Source organism: Mugil cephalus, chromosome 13, assembly GCF_022458985.1.
Source record: "Mugil cephalus isolate CIBA_MC_2020 chromosome 13, CIBA_Mcephalus_1.1, whole genome shotgun sequence".
Lineage (NCBI taxonomy): Eukaryota > Metazoa > Chordata > Actinopteri > Mugiliformes > Mugilidae > Mugil > Mugil cephalus.
Window position 1 is genome coordinate 7,980,807 of NC_061782.1, and position 20,492 is coordinate 8,001,298.

General features: G+C 44.6%; 1 protein-coding gene across 6 annotated transcripts; it reads right to left on the bottom strand.

Moving 5' to 3' along the window:
• Positions 1–997: 997 nt before the first annotated feature.
• klc1b (kinesin light chain 1b) lies at positions 998–20,360 on the bottom strand. Of its 6 annotated transcripts, none has more exons than XM_047602658.1 (17): positions 20,273–20,360; positions 14,361–14,631; positions 13,923–14,153; positions 13,067–13,148; positions 12,704–12,932; positions 12,511–12,598; positions 11,772–11,873; positions 11,025–11,198; positions 10,432–10,531; positions 9,264–9,316; positions 8,925–8,992; positions 8,598–8,706; positions 8,454–8,462; positions 8,061–8,213; positions 2,460–2,584; positions 2,314–2,371; positions 998–2,216 (listed from the first exon to the last, which is right to left on the bottom strand). In XM_047602658.1, the coding sequence occupies exons 2-17, from the start codon at positions 14,607–14,609 to the stop codon at positions 2,142–2,144; spliced, it is 1,905 nt and encodes a 634-aa protein (XP_047458614.1). In that variant the 5' UTR covers positions 14,610–14,631; positions 20,273–20,360; the 3' UTR covers positions 998–2,141. The 6 variants fall into 6 exon arrangements, with proteins under 6 accessions (XP_047458614.1, XP_047458613.1, XP_047458615.1 ...); XM_047602657.1 differs by lacking the exon at positions 20,273–20,360 and adding an exon at positions 18,067–18,259; XM_047602659.1 differs by lacking the exons at positions 8,454–8,462; positions 20,273–20,360 and adding an exon at positions 18,067–18,258.
• Positions 20,361–20,492: the final 132 nt, after the last annotated feature.

Consider the following 20,492-nt stretch of genomic DNA (forward strand, 5'->3'; position numbering starts at 1 on the left):
TGTTAACTGAACACGTCTATAACACATTTATACTGCAAATACCTAAAAAAAAAAGTCATGCATTTCTGCCCTACATGTTAGAAATATGTCATTATGTGGAATAAGCTTAAAAAAGTGGTTAATTTTAAACAAATTCATCTATTTCATATCTATATCCAACATGCACATGGAGACTAATAGTCAGTCATAGTGTTTTCTGGAGAATCACTCATCAAACATACCACAGCTCCACCAAGAATAAAAACACAAAAGTCCTGGTAGTTCGCACCTTCTGTGAGTTCACATGGCCAGGAGCACATCACCCTGACCAGATGGTGACGGCCCCTGCTGGCACCACTGCTATTACAGTTTGTAGGACTGCGTGGTGCCATGTCGCCGGTCCAGCTGCTCCAGATAACTGTGGCTAAAAGAAGCACAGCGAAAAAAGGGACTATAACTGTGTTGAAATACTAAACTAGACGGTCTGTAGCTGTAAAATGAAATTCTAACTCCTTCAGAAAAAAAGCAGACAGACGTCTCCTCTATGAATCTGTGATTTTTTTTTTTTTTTTTGAGGAAGCAGGGGCCCTCGCGCTCCCATTTGAAGTGCGTGCAGGCACGGTGTCAGCTCTCATGCATCTAATGAACTCTGCTGCCGACTCGCTGTTTGCTTCGAGGCAGCTCTCTGATCAGCCGCAGAGCGCCATGAGATCGCTTAATTCAAAGCTCCACATTAAAGCTGCGACATATACTGGGAGATTACCAGGGAGCAGAGAAACCTCGGGATGACTTCCGCCGACAGGAGGAGGGGAAAGTCAGACGCGTCCTGGCAAAACATTAATCTTTGCGGAGTTCCCACACTCCGGTTAGATCCCGACTTTTTAGATCAGACTTGGTGGAAAGCGTAGAGGTGTAAATAGCAGGGTTATATTCAGTACAATACTACAAGTCAGACTGGGAAGGTGCTGCTGATACAGACGTAGGTTTTTAAGCAGATCAACAAATGACAAAACAGAGCTGTGAATAGAAAACAGTTTGTTTTATTTCTGCGTGGAGGTCAGATAAAATCATTTAAAAATCAGATCCAACCTGATGCACATTCAGCCTTTCACCGCTCCGTTCTACTCCTTCTATGGATTTGTGATGATTTGTTTTATACATTTATTACAAAACAATTAAAAATAATTACAAGACATTCCAGTTTTTCTTGAGTAGCTTCACTAAAATCTATTGAGAATTGTGCAAAAGAAAGAAAAAAATATATCTATCACCATCGCACACTCTTAAGATGTGCTCACAGTTTGCGGCCGAGTCTTCGCATGGCACCAAAGATCATTCAGCGTGGCCAGTTCAACCCCAATTATCTTTATATACACATACATTTTTATAAAGCAGATCATTTTCATGGCCACATTTTCTCCGCAAGAGAACGCTAACCCTCATCTCAAAGCTGTAGATTTAAAAAGCAGCAGCCACATACCGGCAAATTTTGACTAATTCACACGAATCAGATCAACGTCTCAGCCCGTTTCCCAAAGCTTTAACCGACACCTGCGCATAAATCTCAACAGGCAAACGTGTCAACAAGAAGAAGGTAATTAACTTTCCATGGCGTGGTTTAAATCCCAGCATGTCTATTTATTATCTCTCTATTTTCTTAAAAACTAAATCTACATTTATTTACATGTAGAATAAAAAAAAGAAACTAATAAAACAATCAATGTCACAGGAAGACAGAAATAATCGAGAGATCACAATACACCGGCACAGGGGAAGTTATGGCGACAGGTGAAGTCAAAGTGCGGAGTCACAGTGATTGTGGTGGAGGGAGGAGGTATTTGGCCACATTTAGGAGGCACATAAGAGGAAGAGGAGGAGGAGGAGGAGGGGTACAGCAATCTGGCAGTGGAAGACACAAAGTTAAATTTAAAAACTAACTGAGGGAAAAAGAAAATAAATCACACACACTTGTGTCTGTGTTTGTCTTGACGAGTGGAAATGTCTTTGCTTTTCAATCTGAGAGGACGCGCGTCTTTGGGTCAGACACCGACGTGCGTGTTTTTAGAGATGGCGTCCGGTAGTGTTGTTGGCGATCCTCGCGGCTCAGACAGAGAGCCGAAGGAGGGAGCATCTTTGGGTCGGTGTAGAGAGGCGCCCGCTGCTCAGTTTCCGGTGTAGAGGTCCACGGTGCTGGAGCTCAGGCCCCGGCTCTCCCTGAAATTGCTGCCTCTCCGAGGCTGACGAGGAAAACGAGACACAGACACACGTGAGAGGTCCGGAAAAAAGGAGAACAACTCTGCATTTAATTAGACTTTCACAGAAGCCGGTCTTCACCTGGAACTGGTCGTCGCTGGTTTTGTTCAGGTAGTTCAAGGAAGCCGCCCTCTTCATGCTGTTGAAGCAAGTTCACACAGTGTTTGAGATCAATAATCAATTCGTGCAGTTAACAAAAATGCCTTATTTGCTTCTTCGGTTATTACTTGGTGTTGCGGGGTTCGGGGGGCCCGTTGCCCTGCAGCTTCTTCACCAGCAGCTCGCTGCTGCGCCGCAGGACGTCCCTGAGCTTCCCCAGAGAGCCGCTGCGCTGGAGGGCCCCGGAGCCGTCCTGCAGACACACACACTCATCAACACATTCATTCAACACACCTCTGGACTCCTAACGTGCCACTTCTTCTTTGTCTGGAGATGCATGTATCGCATTAGTTGTCGAGGAGGTCAGCTCTATTTTTAATGGCCGGTTGCAGCCAAATAGGATGAAGGAAAATGTAATTAGCTGATCAGGTGGTTCATGTTTAGCTGCATCTGGGAAATGTGTTAACGACAGCGTCATGTCATTTTCTGCTAAATAATTTGATTTTCATCCTGAAACCACCAAACAAGCACAAAGTAAACTGAACACATTAAAGTGTATTGCACATTTGTGATCCAAATGTTGGTTTGTGTGACATTTCTCATCTACGTCAACAGCTTAACTGATCAACAAAAAGAATCTGCTACTTATTTATCCATCTTTACATCGTCTCAGACACAAACTGCTGCTTTTTTTTGACATCCTATGACAGTAAATTGAATAATGTTGTGGTTTTAATCTACTGATTCAATAAGAATTTATCTCACCGAGCATCACAATAGTTTTCAGGACATTCGCCACCGCACTGTGTATGTACGTGTGTGTGTGACCATGATTACATCAAAGTGGAAAAGATAAGAATAACCCAATTCACATTTTCAGTCAGTTTGTTATAGTAATTTCACCATCCATCCATTCATTCATTATTAGATTAGTATGTGTACCATCCTCCTAAAACTCTTGCATAAGCTGTGTAAATGTTTGTGCTGGTCATAGTGTGGTACAGGCTTTTTGCCAGCAGGGGGCAGTGTGGCTAAATGTGAGCATTGACGTGACACATTTTTTGTAGCACACACAAATTATCACATTTCCATCAGACACAGAGACAACAAAACAGACTTCACAAATGAAAAACTTTATTTGAGAATACCAACAAGTGTTGATGCAATAATCTTCACAATGCAGAATGGTAAATATAATGCAGTCCTACTTTCTAAGATAGTGCTTATAGACCTTACCACTTAATGTTCGTCCACTTTAAAACTGAAGTCACACTATATATATGTCGAGAGTAGACAGTTCAATAAATAAGCATTCCACTAACACAACAATATTGCCATAATAATGTGATGGGCACGGTCGATTCTTTTGAGTTGCGTTAGAAGTATAGGCGTACTCGTTGGAAGGAATGAAGAATCAAGGCAAGTAGCATACCGAAGAGCCGTATAAGTGAACGCACCTGTCAAATCTATAAATACACTACAACTACACTTCCAGGATGTTAGAGTCATTTACATTCAGTTAGTTAAACGTCTGAAATAACAGGGTGATCTTGAGGAAATACTCGCACTGTACTCTGGGCGGCTAAAAAAACATGATTCACCACTTGCAAAGCGACTGTGCGGGGAAACGAGAGGCAACACACTCTATTAAGCTTTGTGTTCAAAATACAGTCGGAGCGGGGAAACCGAGGCCGATCCACCGAAACATACACAAATACACACTAAAACCACTGTGGTGGTGGGGGGGGGGGGGGTACAGACTTGTGTTGAATAATGCTTCTTGCTCTTACACCAACTCTTCAAGTCGTTTTTTTTTGGAAATCTACCACCGAGTCGGTCTCCGCCGTCATATCAGCTCTCACCCTCTGTCGCCCAATTCCCTTTGTAAATGTGAGCCAGCGTGCACATGCTCTGCGAACGCTCCGTCGAAAAAACCCCAAGGACGCTGAATCTTGAAACTAAATCGCCATGGCGACGGGAGCTCTCTGCGGTCCGACCAATTTTGCTGCGGGTTCGACTCACGTCGCGAAGGTGTCGTCGACACATTGACTCCTCTCATATTCAGCCGTAAAATCATATTTAGAATATAAAATAATAAGAATGTAAACAATATCATACAAAAACGAATAGGAAATGCGTCTATAAAAACGAAAAAAAAACTGACATCGCTCCCTTCTCATTTCTCAGGTTGTCGGTTAGCACGTCAAACTATACAGTACCGTTGGTTTCAAAACTGATGTTTGAGCTTTTGATTGCAGGCGTTAGTTAAAAACATAAAAAAAAAAAAAAAACACATAATAATAGGCAAAGAATTTTAGTAAAAAACTAAAAAAAAAAAAGAAAAATGGCTAAATACAGGCACCAGGTTGGAAGCTAGCTCAGAGGTCGACTTTCAGATTCCGATCAATCCGGACCAACCGTGGAAATTTTCACCTTCGAATAAATTACTACCCTGCTCCTCCTCCATCTAGCCAAATAAATCTACTACGCCCATATGACGAGTCACGAATGGGTGTCGAAAGAGAGGACAAAATGTGCGAGTGGCTTCCTCACAGGGAAAAAATTACATACACTTTTATGTTAAAAGTCAGAGAAAGAGCTCAAGTAAATGACCGGAGAGGGGGGGGGGAGAGGGTGACACGGTTAGTGAGAGGAAAGAGGATCGAGAGTGAAAGAAAAGAGAGGAAAAAACAGCAGAGATGAGAAGACCAAACGTCCCAGCAGGAAGGGAGGGGGGGGGTAGCTTTCTGAGTCTCTGCCGCGCGGCGTGTGGGGAGGGGGGGGCGGGCACCGGGAATGGTAGAGGAGCTGTTGGCTTGTTGGGACAGAGAAGGCCAGAGGGAACGACAACACACATCCTTTTGCTATTGTGCTGGGGGAGGAGAGAAGGATGGAGGAATAATCTTGATGGCTTAGGCCTGATAAGAGAAAGAGAGAGAAACAAGACAAAAACAGCACACATTGTAAGATCAGGAGCTCGGGGCGGGGCCTCCTACGCTAAGACACCTACCTACACCCTGACAAATCTGAGCTGCTTTTTCCTTCACTTGTCCGTCCTGGCACCAGATCTACTCTGTTAACACCTGCAGCTTTGGAGTCTGATGACAGCGTTTTTAAATTTGAAAAAAAACGACGGCCGCCTCAGAGGGAGCCGGCCGGTGATGCAGCAGCGCTTGCAGTCACCGTGACTCAGCCCGTTTCGCCCCCCCCCCCCCCCCCTCCCGGGGTGCCGGTGCGGCCCGACTTGGCACAAAGGACCCAGACAGTGACTGTGCACTGCAGACGTGAGACATCTGCAGGCATCAGCACTGGAACGGGGGAGCCGTTTTTTTTATGTCGAGGCACGCACGGACTACGGCGGCATGAATTTCACTTAAGCCAAATTATGAAAACATAACCTTTAGTCTCAGAGGCCGGCTTAAACTTGAGAACACATGACTGCACAAGTGATTATCTAGACTAGCCTTAACTTGACCTGTGATCTACTACAGCAACACACGGCTAATCATCTAACCTACTCCCACCCAAGCTTGTTTGTGTGAAGTTCAAGAGAGAGTACAATCCACTGGGTGATGAAAAAAGGAAATTTGACTGACAGGCTGATTGGTTGTCATGGCGAGAGGAATCAACGAGGAAGCAGGTTAGTGACACAACACGAGAGGAAAGGTGAAAACTGGGAAACATGCAGGCAGCGCGTTAAAAAGCCGTTGGCACCAACGAAGCACTTTACGGACACACGTACGTTCATATTCATGCATAAAGAAAGAAGCACACATGAAGCTAGTTAACCTGACAGCGGTCACCTCGTTACTGTCATTCCCTCGCGTTCTGGTTAACAGAGCTCCTTGAAAATGGAGCGTTGAAATTTCTTCTGACGTCTAATTTAGAGTACGTGAACCTCGTGGGTGATTTTCACGAAGGAGATGAGCACAGTAAAACAGTAGGTGAGCGATAGCGCTGGCATCCCTATCACATGATCACTCAGCAAACATCTACACAGAAGGAGATGGTACAAGACTATTCTCTAAAACACAAGGCGGCTGAGTTGTTCACGTTTGCAACTTTGTAAATGGATGGATGGATGGATGGGATATGTTAAACAAACTCATAGATGAAAGCAAAAAAATCGACTCGACTAGCTTTCAGGAACAATCAGCAAAAAGCAGGAGAAAGTCATAAGTGCGCTTTCTCTCCTACAGCTATGATACGGATCATTAAACACCAACACACACACGCACGCACACACACACGCACGCACACACACACACGCCCTGCAATCTTCTGCATGCCATCACACGTTCCAGAGACAGACAGGTGCACGCCGGGATGAACGCACATGCCGTTACATTTGCTGCGGTGAGCGTCTGAAGCGGTGCTGCGTGCGCGGTTGCGTTATCGCGTTGTGAGGAAGGCGCAACAGTTACACAACAGCCGGGCAAACAAAACAAAACAAAAAATAAATGAATTAAAAAAAAAATAATTAAAAAAAAAGACCCATCTGTCTACGTAAGGGAGGGAGAGCAGCAGACACCAGGTTAACAGACGGTTCTCAACCATGTGAAAACACATGGTCCATTAGTGTGCGTGTTAAGGGGGGGAGCCCAGCAGGCCGGCTTTGGAACATGCGTGTTCGGACTGGGTTGGCGCAGTGAAGGGTGTGGCCGCTGCACTTAAGTTGAGGCACAGGCTCAGACGAGGCTTCCCTGTTGGCACGATCCTGCCTCCTGGCTCAACGCTCCAGTGGCGGAAATTAAAGTGCTTACAGAGCTAAAACCGGTATCGTGTTTTCATCTCAATAAAAAGAGAGATTGAGGAAAATGGAAGCGCTGTGCAGAAATTAAAGCCCAGCAGTGAAATGACACATTTTTATTTTTTTATTTTTCTGGTCTAACGTTGGTGTTATAATGAGGCGATAAAACAACAAGAGACGAGCGTGGAGGATGTGAGCGACCTCGTCGGCCGTGATTAATGGAGGAAACATGAGCCGTCCTATCAGAGATCGAGACGGGCCGTATCCTCTGCGATTCCCACATGAGCACGTAAATATTTTATACGTTGCCAGGTTGCCACGGACTGAGCTTGTGCCTCGTTTGTTACTTTTCCGCCCGAACGGAAGCGTTGCCGGGAAAAAAAAAAAAAAAAAACAAAAAAAAACACACAAATCGAGACGAGATGTTAGGCCTTCGTTGTCAAGCAATGAACGACAAAAACGTGAACAGGTGAGTCCGAAAAAAACAAACGACAAACTCTGATGCTGTCAAACAATAAACATCAGCGTGCCAAGACACTCAATCAGCGGTACATTTCACAAAAGGGTATTTCCTGGTTAATCTCACGGGAAAAAGATGGTAACTACAGCGAGGTGATGGGCTGGTACAGATCCAGTTTACTAATGTTCAGTTTGGATTTTCATAAATATTCATCCACTGATTATAAACATAAAAGGGGGTAATGCAGATGCTTCAGTGCAGTCTGAGCACAGTGGAGATTCCTGAGCTTCCTGTGAGGTGGATCATCTCGAGCAGCTTCCTGGCTGATAATTTAGGTGCAGGAGCCAGAGGAGGAGTCTACTTCCTGCTTCCTGCTCATTGGTCATCTCGCATAACAAGCCATTATCTTTTATGTGGGATTCTGCTGGACCAGTCCACACTCTCTGTGACGTTACCACCTCGTTCTTTCGAGATAAACCTCCGATTGCGCTAAATAGACTGCAGTGGATTTGTACTCACCCCGTTCCACTCCACGCCCATACTCACTTCCTCGCCGGTCTCGGAGCCGCTCTCATACTTAACGCTGGTCAGGCTGTCCCTGCTCCTCCGCCTGTCGCCCTCTGTATCTTTCAGGATCTCCACCACGCGTGTCTGGTGGATGGGGTCGATGCCCTGGCGGATACAGCGACATGAAAACGCGATCAGATCAGGGGCAGAGTTTGCCAGCGGACGTGGGCGACAGTGTAAAGTTATATGGGGGGGGAGAGGGTCGGATTAAAGTGATTCCATGCTTCCCGTCTCTTTTAATGCATTCACAGCACTGTCGCCGAGACACGTTCTTAATGATGTGAGATGTTAGAGGAGAGCGGCGGAGGCTCTATGGGGGCGATGAGTTGGAGACAAACCACTTACTGTGTTGCTCTGGATCCATAGCAATAGCAATGTAAGGAAAGGGAAAGAAACAGGAGCTTATTTCAGAATTTACAAAAGGAGGAACTAATAAGTTATGCACATGTAGAAATGTTGTTTTTTTTTTAATTAGGAAATGGCACTGACCTGCTTGCGAGACCTCATCGCGCACTCTTCCAGGGTGTCAGCGGCCTCTAGCTTCCCCTGTCGGCGGTACAGGGCGCCCAGGTTCTTCAAGGTAGTGTTCACTGTGGGGCTGCAAACAAAGGAGACACACATGAAGAAATTTGCTCAAAAGACCCATACGAGACATTGTCTGATGCTAACAAAACAAATATCGGGGGAAATGCTGAGAAACCTGCACGACTAAGCAAACAGTTCTCATTCAGATGCACTGCATAATAAAGTGATTCATTCCCGGACTCCTTCGTCATGACCGTGCTGTAAAAACAGGCTTATCAGTCTCCACCTCACCTGTTGACTTTGCAGGCCTTGTACCAGCCTCCGTACTCTCCGTACGGAGTGTTGTCTCTGTGTTTGCCCTGGAAGTTAACAAGAGAGAAGCGGAAGAAAAAAAGCAGTGAATGGGAGTGGTAGCTAAAAACTGGATCTGCTGCATTTTGCCTGTGTTTACATGTAACTGAAAGATATCCCCTCTGCGGCTTATATCGTGTGTGCGCAGGACTTTGCACCTGAAAGGATAGAGTTTCACTTTCCAGGAAGTGTTTTTTCTTAATGTTGCTTTTCGAAAGGGGGGTTTTCAACTATTTTTAGCTTGCTTTCGTTTCGGGAAGACGCAAGAAAAACGCTCACCTTGCTCATCTCCTCCCTCTCCTCCGCGTGCATCCAGATGGGCTTGTTCTCGGCTGCAGACAGACAAACATGGACATGGTCGACACGCTGGACTGGAAAGTAGCTCAATGGCTTGACGTAACAATTCAATGTATCGAGTAATTTAGCGGGCAGAAAACTGCAAACAGTCATTGAGAAATAAAGTTTCTTTATTCAATTCTACCTGCAACTTCATCTTTTTGTTTTTTTTAACACATGGAAATATTAAATTATTACTATATTTAACACAATAGTAAGATAAACACTGAATTAGCCAGAGCATGTTCCTGAGCTAATTTAGTAATAAAACACGGAAACATGGAGAGAGACTTACATAAACTCTCATTTGCTGATTTAAAGGCCACAACAGTGATGCAACATAGACAAGGACAGGACATTATCCCATAAAGTCTATGTCGTTATCTCCTGGATTATGTATTCTCGCGTATATATGAAGCAAATAAATATGCCTTTGTCACCCACAAACACAGCCCCTATAAACATAAAAAAATATATATATTGCTGATTCACCTTAACCTTCAACTCCCCAGTAACTTTAAAAAGAAATAATAATTAAATCCAAGCACTTTTGCCAAGTGGGTGAAAAAGAAAACTCTTAGAAAACAGGAGATGCTTTCCATCCAAAGGTATCAGAGGAGCCCATTGTGCCGAGTCACTTTTTATTCCCTTTTCAAAGCAGTCAATCTAATCCCTGGAGAAGAGCCAACAAAGGGCTCAGCTTACGAGAATAAAAGAGAATAAAATTGCGAGAGTTCATCTTTCTGACTAGCAAACTCTTTATTTCTTCAAAAAGGTTTCTCTTTGAGTCGCCTCTGAATGAACGATGAAGGTTGGCTTTAGAAGGCCGTCCACTTTTTAACCATCTGCCCGTCACTGACTCTGCTCGCTGGTGTGAGACAAACATCAGACGGAAGATGAGAGATTCGGTGGAGGAAAGGTGAAAACGACGATAAATAAATCTGCGTACTCCCAGGGGGCAGTTTAACGGGGACACGCCGGGACACCGTTTTTATTGGGACTTTAAACTTATTCATCGGTTGAGTTGACGGAATAAAGAGCCTCCACCGCAGCGGTGTAATAAATAACCCGACAGTAGCGACACACCGTTAGATCTACTTTGAGGGCTTACCATCAACAGATCCAAACTCTTTCTCGTGAGCGCGGGTCAGAATCTCTTTGTACAGGATCTCGGCCTCCTTGTATTTCCCCTGTTTGAGAAAGCAGGATGCCTGAAGAAGAAACAGAGCGCACTTTAGTGTTGGATCAAATGGGCTTGTTGACTCAAAATGTGCCCTCTGAGAGAGTAGGAACAGTTTTCCTGCATATTAGCCCTGCACGCTATGGCTTGTGAATAATTATATTGTACCACAGAGCCTCGCTTACTGCACATATACACTCTGTATTATCTGTGAGACAGGATGGAAGCAGGTAAAATATCCTTGGAGAGGCAGCAAACAAAGACATAAAAGCCTGATACACTTCATAACTGAATCAAATCACCTCTTTAACCTCTGAAAGTAAAAAGCTTGTTAAAGAATTTCAAGCGAGATCTCGACACTCACAGAGGCCAAGAGGAGGTTGACACAACTAATAAGTGATTTTGTTCACGATAAAAGTAACGCCCGCGTGTGTTTACCTTGGTAGAGTCACAGCTCTTTAGCTCTTATCAATATTAGCAGTAGAAAGAGAAAGGGCGGCGGAAACACAACAAACTTCTCTCACCAGGTTGTTCTTGGTTTTGGCCACATTGGGATCATCTGGGCCCAGCCGGCACTCGTAGATCTCCAGGGCGCGGCAGTAATAGTACTCCACCTCCTCGTATTTGCCCTGGTTCTGACACAGCAGGGCCAGGTTATTCAGCTGCTTGGCCACATCTGGGTGGTCCTTCCCCAGGACCTGAAGGAAATCAAGAAGCAAATCTTTGGTTTGAACATTTCACGATTGCCTTGCCTGCTTCAGTGCATCCCTCCAGTCTATAGCTCCATATCCTGTTGCTACTTTCGCCAGACGGCAGGTCAGCCCACCGTAGGCACTCAGGAAGATCTAATAAAAGGCTGGCTGATCGATACAGGGTGCAGAACACAGCTGCTTTCAAGCTTTCAGGCAAAGAGAAACTCTTTGCACCATGCTGAGCTCGGTACTTTGTCACGTCTCTTTACCGTCTCCTGCCTCGCTCCCCCAACGCCCGCTATCCATTTTCAGCTGTGCTCTCAATTAAACCCCTCAATTCCCCTCCGACAAGAGAAGGGCCCCCGGCGGAAACTTCACAGACTATTTAAGAAAACCATTTGCTCTTTTTCCTATTTATAGTAGCGGAATTACGGTGGCTTCGGCTGACATTTTGGAAATATTATCACGGTTAATTACTTTACTCCAGTGAGCTGGCTAATTGTTCGCTGGTTTAGTCTTGAGACGAGGCCTCGATAGCAGAGCTGTGAACTGCTGGTGCAGTCTAGGGATGTGGCCTACCTTTTCTCTGATCTCCAGAGCCCTCTTACACAGAGGCTCGGCCTCCTTGTACTTCCCCCTCTTTCCATACAGCACAGCCAAGTTGTTCAGCGTTGCAGCGACCTGGACAGACAAACAGAAAACTTCAAGACTACGTCTGCTTTGGTTTACTACTGACAGTTAAGATCCGCAGTTCACATCACTTGTATTTACTTATTCAGTTTTAAAGTGGTCACTCAAGCTGCGTCCTCAAAAGGCTCAAAGACACCCTGGTTAAATAGGGAGCTGGTATTATGTGCCTTGTAACAAGAGTGAAAATGCAGAGTGAGAAGGGTCTGCCTTTCAACAGCTTCCACGACGCTCTATGAGGTGTTTTACAGCTACAGTATAAATCAATCCTTAAAAATCTGCTCACAACAGTGAAAGAAATTGGGACTTTTAATATTTTCCCACTGGTCATCGTGCAATGATTCTGTGTCTTGGTTCGGGGCGGATGTACGGGCAGACAATGAGCAGACCTGATTGATTTCAGGCCTGCAGGCCCGTGGTCAAAAATCTATAATGACATAGCTGGAAAAAAAAAAAAATCCATATAGACCTACTGAGCAGAACAGTAAACAGAACACTGTGTAGTTATTGCCTCCCTGTTGGCACAGTCTTGGAGCAAGTATGCATCAACACAGGGTGTCTAATGTGATCTGTCCAAACATGGATCTAGCCATGTGTAAATGTGGTTGCCGTGACAACAGTAGAGCCTCACAGCAGGGTGGTCTCTGCCCAGGGTCTTCTCGCGGATGGATAGAGCGTCGTTGAGGAGATGGGCCGCCTCTTTGTATTTGTTCTGATCCCTGTGTGGGCGAGAGACAAAACAGGGTGATCAGAGTCAAAGATTTAAAAGTGAAAGACGTTCAACGTGATGTAAAAGAGAAAAGGGGAAAAAAAAAAAATCTAACCTATAAACCAAGGCCAAGATGTTGAGCATGGTCGCCACGTCTGGGTGGTCATGTCCAGAGGTCTTCTCCAAGTCCTCCAGAGCTTGCTTGCAGAGGGGCACGGCCACTTCGTACCTGCCCTGGGAGGCGTACTGGATCACCAGGTTGTGGAGGGTTCTCAGACGGGCTGGGATCTCGTAGCCTCCCTGCTGGGCTGCAGCCACGGTCGCACTGTTGTGTTGGTGCTGCACTGAGGGCGGCAAAGGCCGAGGAGAAAAGGTCAAACTGGCTGCCAAAGGGTGGAAAGTCTGACTAGGTTATATCAGTAACAATATCAGAACGTTATCTGCACCAACACCATCAGTCATGAAAACGTTGACTTACTTCCTTGGCCATGCTCCTCCTCATCATTAGGGAAGAGGTCGTCCAGGGAGTCCTTTGGTGTTTCTCGGTCCTTTTCCTCCTGCTGTTTAAAGAAAACAGAGAGAATGATGCACAGCAGTAGAGGAAAAATTGTTATCGGTGATATGCATGTAATCGGCGATAATCAAACATTAATCATGTAATCATACATTTAATTTACAGTGTTTTAAGGTACCTCACAAACATAATACTGCTTCTATAAAATACTTATACACAACTAGTTGTATACATTTGGCTAGCTCTATGAGATTTCCTTAAAACGGGACACATTTTAAGTTGATTCTTACTCATCAAAGGGCTGTATTAATGCAGCAGATTGTTAAAAGCTGGAAATAAAACACTAAAACTTCCCCCAGAGCCAGATCAAAAAGCTTCTAGCATCATGGGTTCCTGCTGAGTTAAGCAGTTAGTGGACACGGGCCATTACAGCCTCTTTTTGTCACTAAGAATGCTGTGAGAAAACGCAGTGATTCATCTCCACCCCCAGATCAATGAGGACCCTGTCAGAAGGGCGCATTCTCGGAAAACCGTGCAATTTCTTATTCCTGCCTCAAACAACAACGTTGTGTCTTCTCCTGTAACGGATAGCTCTGACAATGGGTCATCCAACGGAGTTTAAGGAGATTCTTACGGTCATATCCGTTTCACTGCTGAGGCCAAATCATGCAACATGAACTCTTCCAGATTTACAGGAAAGGAAAACGGGACTGTGTATTTATAGAAACCTGAGCCAAATCAAACAATCAAATTTTATCTAGATTTGCTATAGCGAGTGAACGCCATAATTCTTGTTATTAGGCCGACTATCACTACTTACAGTGGGTGAGACGTCCTCGTCGTATTTTTTGAGCTGGTTCATGAACTCCAGGTGCTTTTTCTCCTCCTCCAGCTGGGCCACGCTCTGCTCGCTCTTCTGCAGCTTCTGCTGGGTGTTGGCCAGCTCGTCGCGCAGCCACTGGTTTTCCTGACAGAGCCTCCTCACCTGTGCACGCAGCTTCTGCTTCTCGGACTCCACCGCATTCAGGTGGTTGGAAAGGGCCATCATCACCTGGGACAGAGACAGCATTGAAGAGCGCTGATGTTTGACAGGGACAAAATGCTGAAGCGACGCGGCAGCAGGATACGAACGGAGGCGGATTCTGAATGAATCATGATCACCACACACACGCTCAGTATAGAATGAGGAAGCAGGAATATTTCAAGAGGAAAACAAAACTTTTTGTATATCATTCACCAAACTGTTTAACCACCTTACCTGTGCCTCTCCCAGTCCTAGTTCAATCATCTCCACCGACTTGCGGAGCAGATTGGACTTCTCATGCACCAAGTTGGCCTCTTCATCCTTCTTTAGGCACTTGATGGTCTCCAGGAGGCTGTGGAGAATGGAGTTGTGCTCGTTCTTCAGGGCCTCCAGACCCTGGATCACCAGCTTTGTGTTGGAGATGATCTCCTCCTGAGAAAGCTTCTCGAGCTTCTCTTCGCGTGGATACACCATGGTCGACATCTTCTCTGTAGCTCAAGGAAGCCTGTAAATGATTGGAGAAACAACGTCGACATGTGATGTTAAGAGCCGCTGTGGGGAATCTGAAACAGCAGAAGCCGCATCATTGAAAGGACATTTACACAGCAACCCTTCAAAGATACAGCTGTGCTTGTTCAACACTGAAGTTCCCAAAATGAGACTTGAGAGTGAAGACGATTTGGCTCAGCTGAACTGCAGCTGTCAAACCATGTGCCGTGACTTTTCATCTCTTTAACCAAATGTGTCTTTAGTTTCAAATGATCATAACATGTTTGAGTCATTGTGAGCTTGTGTGACACGAGAGAAGCTGCTTTCCATTCCCAGTTCAAAGATATCAGTGTCTCACTGGGTAAAGACCTCGCTTGATGCTGACAGACTCTGCGTCATTTCTGTGCTCCATTAATAAGATCATGGCTTGATAATGCAGCAACATGACGGCCATAGGAGAGGAAATGAACTCATATTTTATCACCAAGGCTGAGGTCAGGAAAGACGCTGGTTAAACAAGAGACACATACTCCCGAGATTACAATTTGCGGTTGAATTAATGGGCAAATAAGAAGCAAAAGACATGCAAAGGTCTATGCACAGCTGAGGATCACAGTCTGTTGGGATTTGGCACCTATATTAAGCCCTGCCTGGGAGTGGGGCTGCAGCTTGCAGTGTGACACAGGCCACACAGATGCTGCAGTGTGGATGATTTCTGGTGCCAACACCCAAACAGAGGCACACCATGCTGGAGTCAAGGAGAGGATGACCTGACAAAAGCCTAAAGCTCCACCGCTGGATAAGTCACAGGAAAAATAGTAATAATACCATAATACTGAGCTCCAAAAACTGTCAACCCTTTGGTGAGTGCATGGAACATGTGCTGTTTTCCCTAAACAGTCCAAAGATAATCTATGACTCAATGAGCCACATCACTGTTGGCTGTGTCGCACAAATGACAGTGCAAAATGTGGCCCTACCCTTCCAGCTAGAGTCCAAGCAACTTTATACGAGTCCCTTCTGTATTTTAGCAGCAGTGAGGATACAGGGTTGTGGATAAGGGGGCTTTAAGAAATAAAAAATAAATACTGAGAGCCATCTGTCATTAGAAACAAATACAGCAGCATTAGCGAGCCACTCCCTGGTTGGCTGTGTGCTTCTCTGTAACTGTCAATTAAATCGGACCAAAACCAATAAAGATTTTCTTCGATGACCAACGAGGGCAGATAGCTACGGATTAATTTATTTTTGATGAAACACAGACAACGCAACCGAGTGGGTCCGCTGCTGGTATCCAGTAATTGCATCCCTTCTGTGTAATTACACGTGCCTCACCGTGCAATCACAGCTGAGCCCTTTCTGTCATTTATTATGCCAATATATATCATGACGGACACAAAACAAGCATCCAGGATCAGCTAGTCAAGTAGTGGTCAATTGAAAGCTAATCAACCTGAGGAAATTAGCTATCATAAGGGTCACGCTGGAGCCAGAGAACCAACAGCTAGAAACTCGATCGATATGTGTCGGGTAAGCCAACGTTACTGGGTGTATGGAGGAAGAAGTACACATCCAGTGAAATCTTCTCTGTGCAGACGTATATTATTATTATTTGCCCTTCTCCTTCTCTCTCGCTCTAGAAGCTCTACCATCATCAGATACATGAATGAGATAATGTGGAAAAAATTGCACAGTATGCAAAAAGAAAAAAGCCCAAACCCTCTGCAACGCAAAGGGCGGAGTAAGACGGATGACAAGCAGGCAGCATCGTATTTAAGCTCTTTAAATAATGGAGCAGTGCTGGCTGGTTAAAACTGGGTATATTAGATATTGAGTATTTCACAAAAGCTTTTGTGGCATTTTATACACAATTGCCAGTTTTACTATAATTTTACAAGGATAAACAGATTGAGTCATCGTACTTATTTGTAGAAGATCCAGAAACACACGCAGTCTTTCTGACCTCCTTCGACAGTTATCACATCGTACCTACCGTGTTTCCAAATTTAAAATGCGGGCATGAAGCAGATTCATTAGAAACATGTTTTTTTCATTACCGTCACAACTGCACATATTTTTTTTATTGCAGACACAAACCAAACCGGAAGACTTGTAGTCATGTGTTGCAAGCACGCAGAAAATTAAATTAGCTCCCGTTAATACTGATCAACCGACAAGAAGTAATTCGTTTTGTGAGAACTCGGGGTAACACTTAAAATGGCTTTAACCAATACAGACAGCTGACAAAAACGCCGTCTCAGCACTTTACACGAAAGTCTAACCAAATCAAGCTTGGCTCTCATTTGCATGGTCAGAGAGAGGACCGTTTTCTTCAGTGCATGGCATTAAGCTGCATTACACAGTCACAGACTATATGGATATTATGTAAAAGGCCTAAGTGAAGTCAAGGTAGGGATTATAAAACTCTAACTTATCATGGGAACATGTCAGCCAGCTTTGCATAGGAGCCTGGAGTACACCTCTCCCTGATAAAGTCTGGCATGAACCTCCAAGGCTCTGTGAATGCAATATGAAATGTTTTCTTTGAAAGATCAAGGATATTCACAGATCAGACAGCTTATTACCCTGCAGAGTATCTGAGTCTCAGCCCATAAACACCTGTGTGGATGAAAGACCTGACTAGCTAGTTATACACAGTAGTTGATAAAGAGAAGTTCTTTCATCTCAGCCAGCATCTTGTCCTTGATCAAACATTCAAACACTTGTGTTGGGTTCTCTTCTTGCCTTAGACAGATGAAGTTAATGTTTTCCCAAGTCTTTAAAAAGAGGTGAGGGAGAGGGAGATAAAGTCCAACAGCCCTGTTGTTTTCCTCTGACAAGTCTGCCCTTGAATTAATCTTTAACATTTACCTTTTCTCTTATACCTTAGCCTCGTAAAATCAGTTTCTGAAAGACCAGAAACACGCACTCATGACGTACATGTACACTGCAAAACTGTACATATTCACTTGATTACGGCCTTTGTCCAAGTGCTCTCATGATCAGGTTCAGAAATGATTAGGATCATGTATTACTCAAGGATCAGAAGCAGAGAGTTACGCTAGCAGCAACATGGAATGATGTTGGCTCACTTATAATGAGCAGAAGTAAACACGGGAACACGAGGAAAGCATTCTCAAGAGGTCCCTCAACCCACAACTACTTGACCGGTCATTTTTATACACACATAGTGCAGATAAGACTTGGAACACTCGCAGATTACAAATAGAGTTTTACAGGCAAAGCATTTCTATTTCTATTTTTTCTTCACAAAGACAAAAAACATGAAGAACTGAAAAATCCTGAAAAGGGTACAGCTAACACCATGCTGAAGAATATTAAATCCACCAAATAACTGCTTAAGCCTTAAATCATCTATCATTTACGCTGTCGGGGGTGTATTATGCTTTGCGCTCGCTGCTGCTAAAGCTTGCTGGACCAGAAAACAAACCTTGATTTCAGTGGCAGATCAGAGAGACCTCATAGTTTGGCATGGAGAAAAACTGATGAAATAATGTCTCCTCCTCCAACAACAGAGGCAACAAACTGCCTCGTAAAACTAGAGTCCTAATCCAAAGAAAATGATATTCTGAAAATTCAGACGGAAGGATGCGAATGGAACGGAAACGGGGACGGTCATGAGAGAGACGAGTGCTGATGCAGGGGAGAGGAAGACGAGGACTGCCTGCAGGATGATGGTGACCTTCCCACTGCTTTGTCAGAACAACCAGCATCGGCTCAGGGTGCATATCAAGAGATGGGCCCGCCCACAGCGGGAGGAAAACAGAGGAGTGCACAGGAGCGAATCGGATGGGGGAGGGAGGCATCCTGATCTAGACTCCTCTCCTCTATACTCATCAGACACAAAGGAATAAGCCTAATGAGACACATTGGAATAGGTTCAATTATGCTATGTACAGTCTAAAACGGGGCGCAGCAGATACCACCAGTGCAAAAGGCATGTTCTGCGACCTTTAAACTACACATATATTCAGTTGACTTACATGCAGGTCCCAATCACATATTCTCTGCTGATTTTTGACAACATGATTCAAACTTGGTTCACTTTAAAGTAAATCGAGCTGGGACAGAAGGAGTTTATGTAAAAACAGGTATGTGTACCGAACAGCTTCTAATCGTTTGTGAAGCTGCATTTGATAAATATTTCAAGAATATTTTACTGAATTCATCAAACCACACAAATCCCTTTATTATTATCATGGAAATAAAATGAATGTCCTTTGTTTGTTACAGTTTTCATTTTGTGGACCTTTTATGGACTAGTTAGATTACTCAAACATGCAGGGGGCTCAAAGGTCACATGATACTGCAGCAATAACGACACCTTTAGCCTAGAAGCCCATATAAGTGTCCACGAGAAACAGAACATGAACAGTTCTGTTTAAATGGGCATCTTGGTGGACTGACTCATTTCCCATGACCGTTATGCTCATCCAAAGACAAGTCTCCATCTCCAGAGAAGCTTCATGTCTCACATTATTACATCTCTGGCTAACACCATCACCTCTCTGTCCCTCGCTAATCTCACGAGAATCACACACTTGGCTCCAGTGCTCTCCTAACTAATCCCACGTTTATTTTGATTCATTTGAGGAAGGGTGTGATTTGTGTTGCGATTATACCAGTAAATGAGAATGGGAAATGGAAACAGACAAACTGCGGTGGATGCGTAAACAAGGCGAGGGCCAAACACTGTGCCATCTCCCCAAAGAGGCATTTCCTGTCCACTTGACGAAGTGTGACACCACCAGATCGCTAAATCCTCCTCCTGTGTTTCCTGCACAAACAGCGATTCAACACAGTGTCTGTATTTCTGCCAGACACAAAGGAGAGGCAGCCATCTAGGAGGGTGTGGTAGGTCGCGGAGCAGCCAGAAGGGAAGTGCCACTGACACTGTCCTCGGTCATCCATCACTCCACCAAAACCAGCTGTTGGAGGCTGTTTTTCCCTCTAATGGTTGTCTGAAAACCCCTGGTGCCTGAATACTGCCACCAATAAATGAGGGATTTCCGCTTAAGCATCTGTTTAGAGAGCATTTTATTGAAAATGACACCCGTGTCTACACTTTGGATCTCCACACAAATATGCAAGAGTCGTGTAAAAATAGCACCAAAAGTCTGATTTAATGCCACGGTGGCTACATGTCAATCTCTCTCGCGTTTGAAACAGCTTCCTGATCATTTTCAAATTACCACGGAGCTTAAAACAACACATCAGCCGTTCTATAATGTGACGCTGCTCATTATCGGATTCACGCGATTTCGTTTTTGCCTTCGCAGATAACAAACGAGCTAAGGCGCGCCACTTTCGTCTACCGCGTTCTCAATAAACCCTGAGGCCACATTTCAGTGACATTAAATCCCCTGGGTTAATTGCGACGGGTAAAACTCAGAAATATAGCCTTTCTTCCTCGCGAGGCTCGCTGTCTCATCTGTTTAATGCTGCGGTCGGCGAGCAGCTAACCAGTTAGCATCACCACTCCCTAGCTCAGACAGTTGCGAGTTTATACCATTCAAATCGGCGAGCTGATAACTTCTACGCATATCATCACAAACTGATACAATTTAACAACAAGGTCACATAAAGTATTCGGAGAACTGAGATATATGTCAATGTAAAATACAGCATTTACTTACCGAGAGCTAGGACTGCCGGCTAACTCAGCCCCTTTAAATCCAAAATGTCTCCAACGCAACAATATTTTCCCAGAAGCCTTTGCGGCTGACTAATTGTATAGTGACGTCATGTTTTGTTTTCGCAGTCATTCTCAGAAAAAAAACACCCGCATGTGTTTTTTCAGATTCAGATTTTGAAAACTTTCTTTGTCCCCAAGAGACAAGCGCACTCAGAGCAGAC

Coding starts and splice junctions, on each gene's coding strand:
- klc1b (XM_047602658.1), bottom strand. CDS start 14,609: ATGTCGACCATGGTGTATCCACGCGAAGAGAAGCTCGAGAAGCTTTCT. Junction 11,199..11,771: donor CTCTGGAGATCAGAGAAAAG/GTAGGCCACATC, acceptor GATTTCCTTCAG/GTCCTGGGGAAGGACCACCC. Junction 8,707..8,924: donor AAGGCCTGCAAAGTCAACAG/GTGAGGTGGAGA, acceptor CTTTGTTTGCAG/CCCCACAGTGAACACTACCT.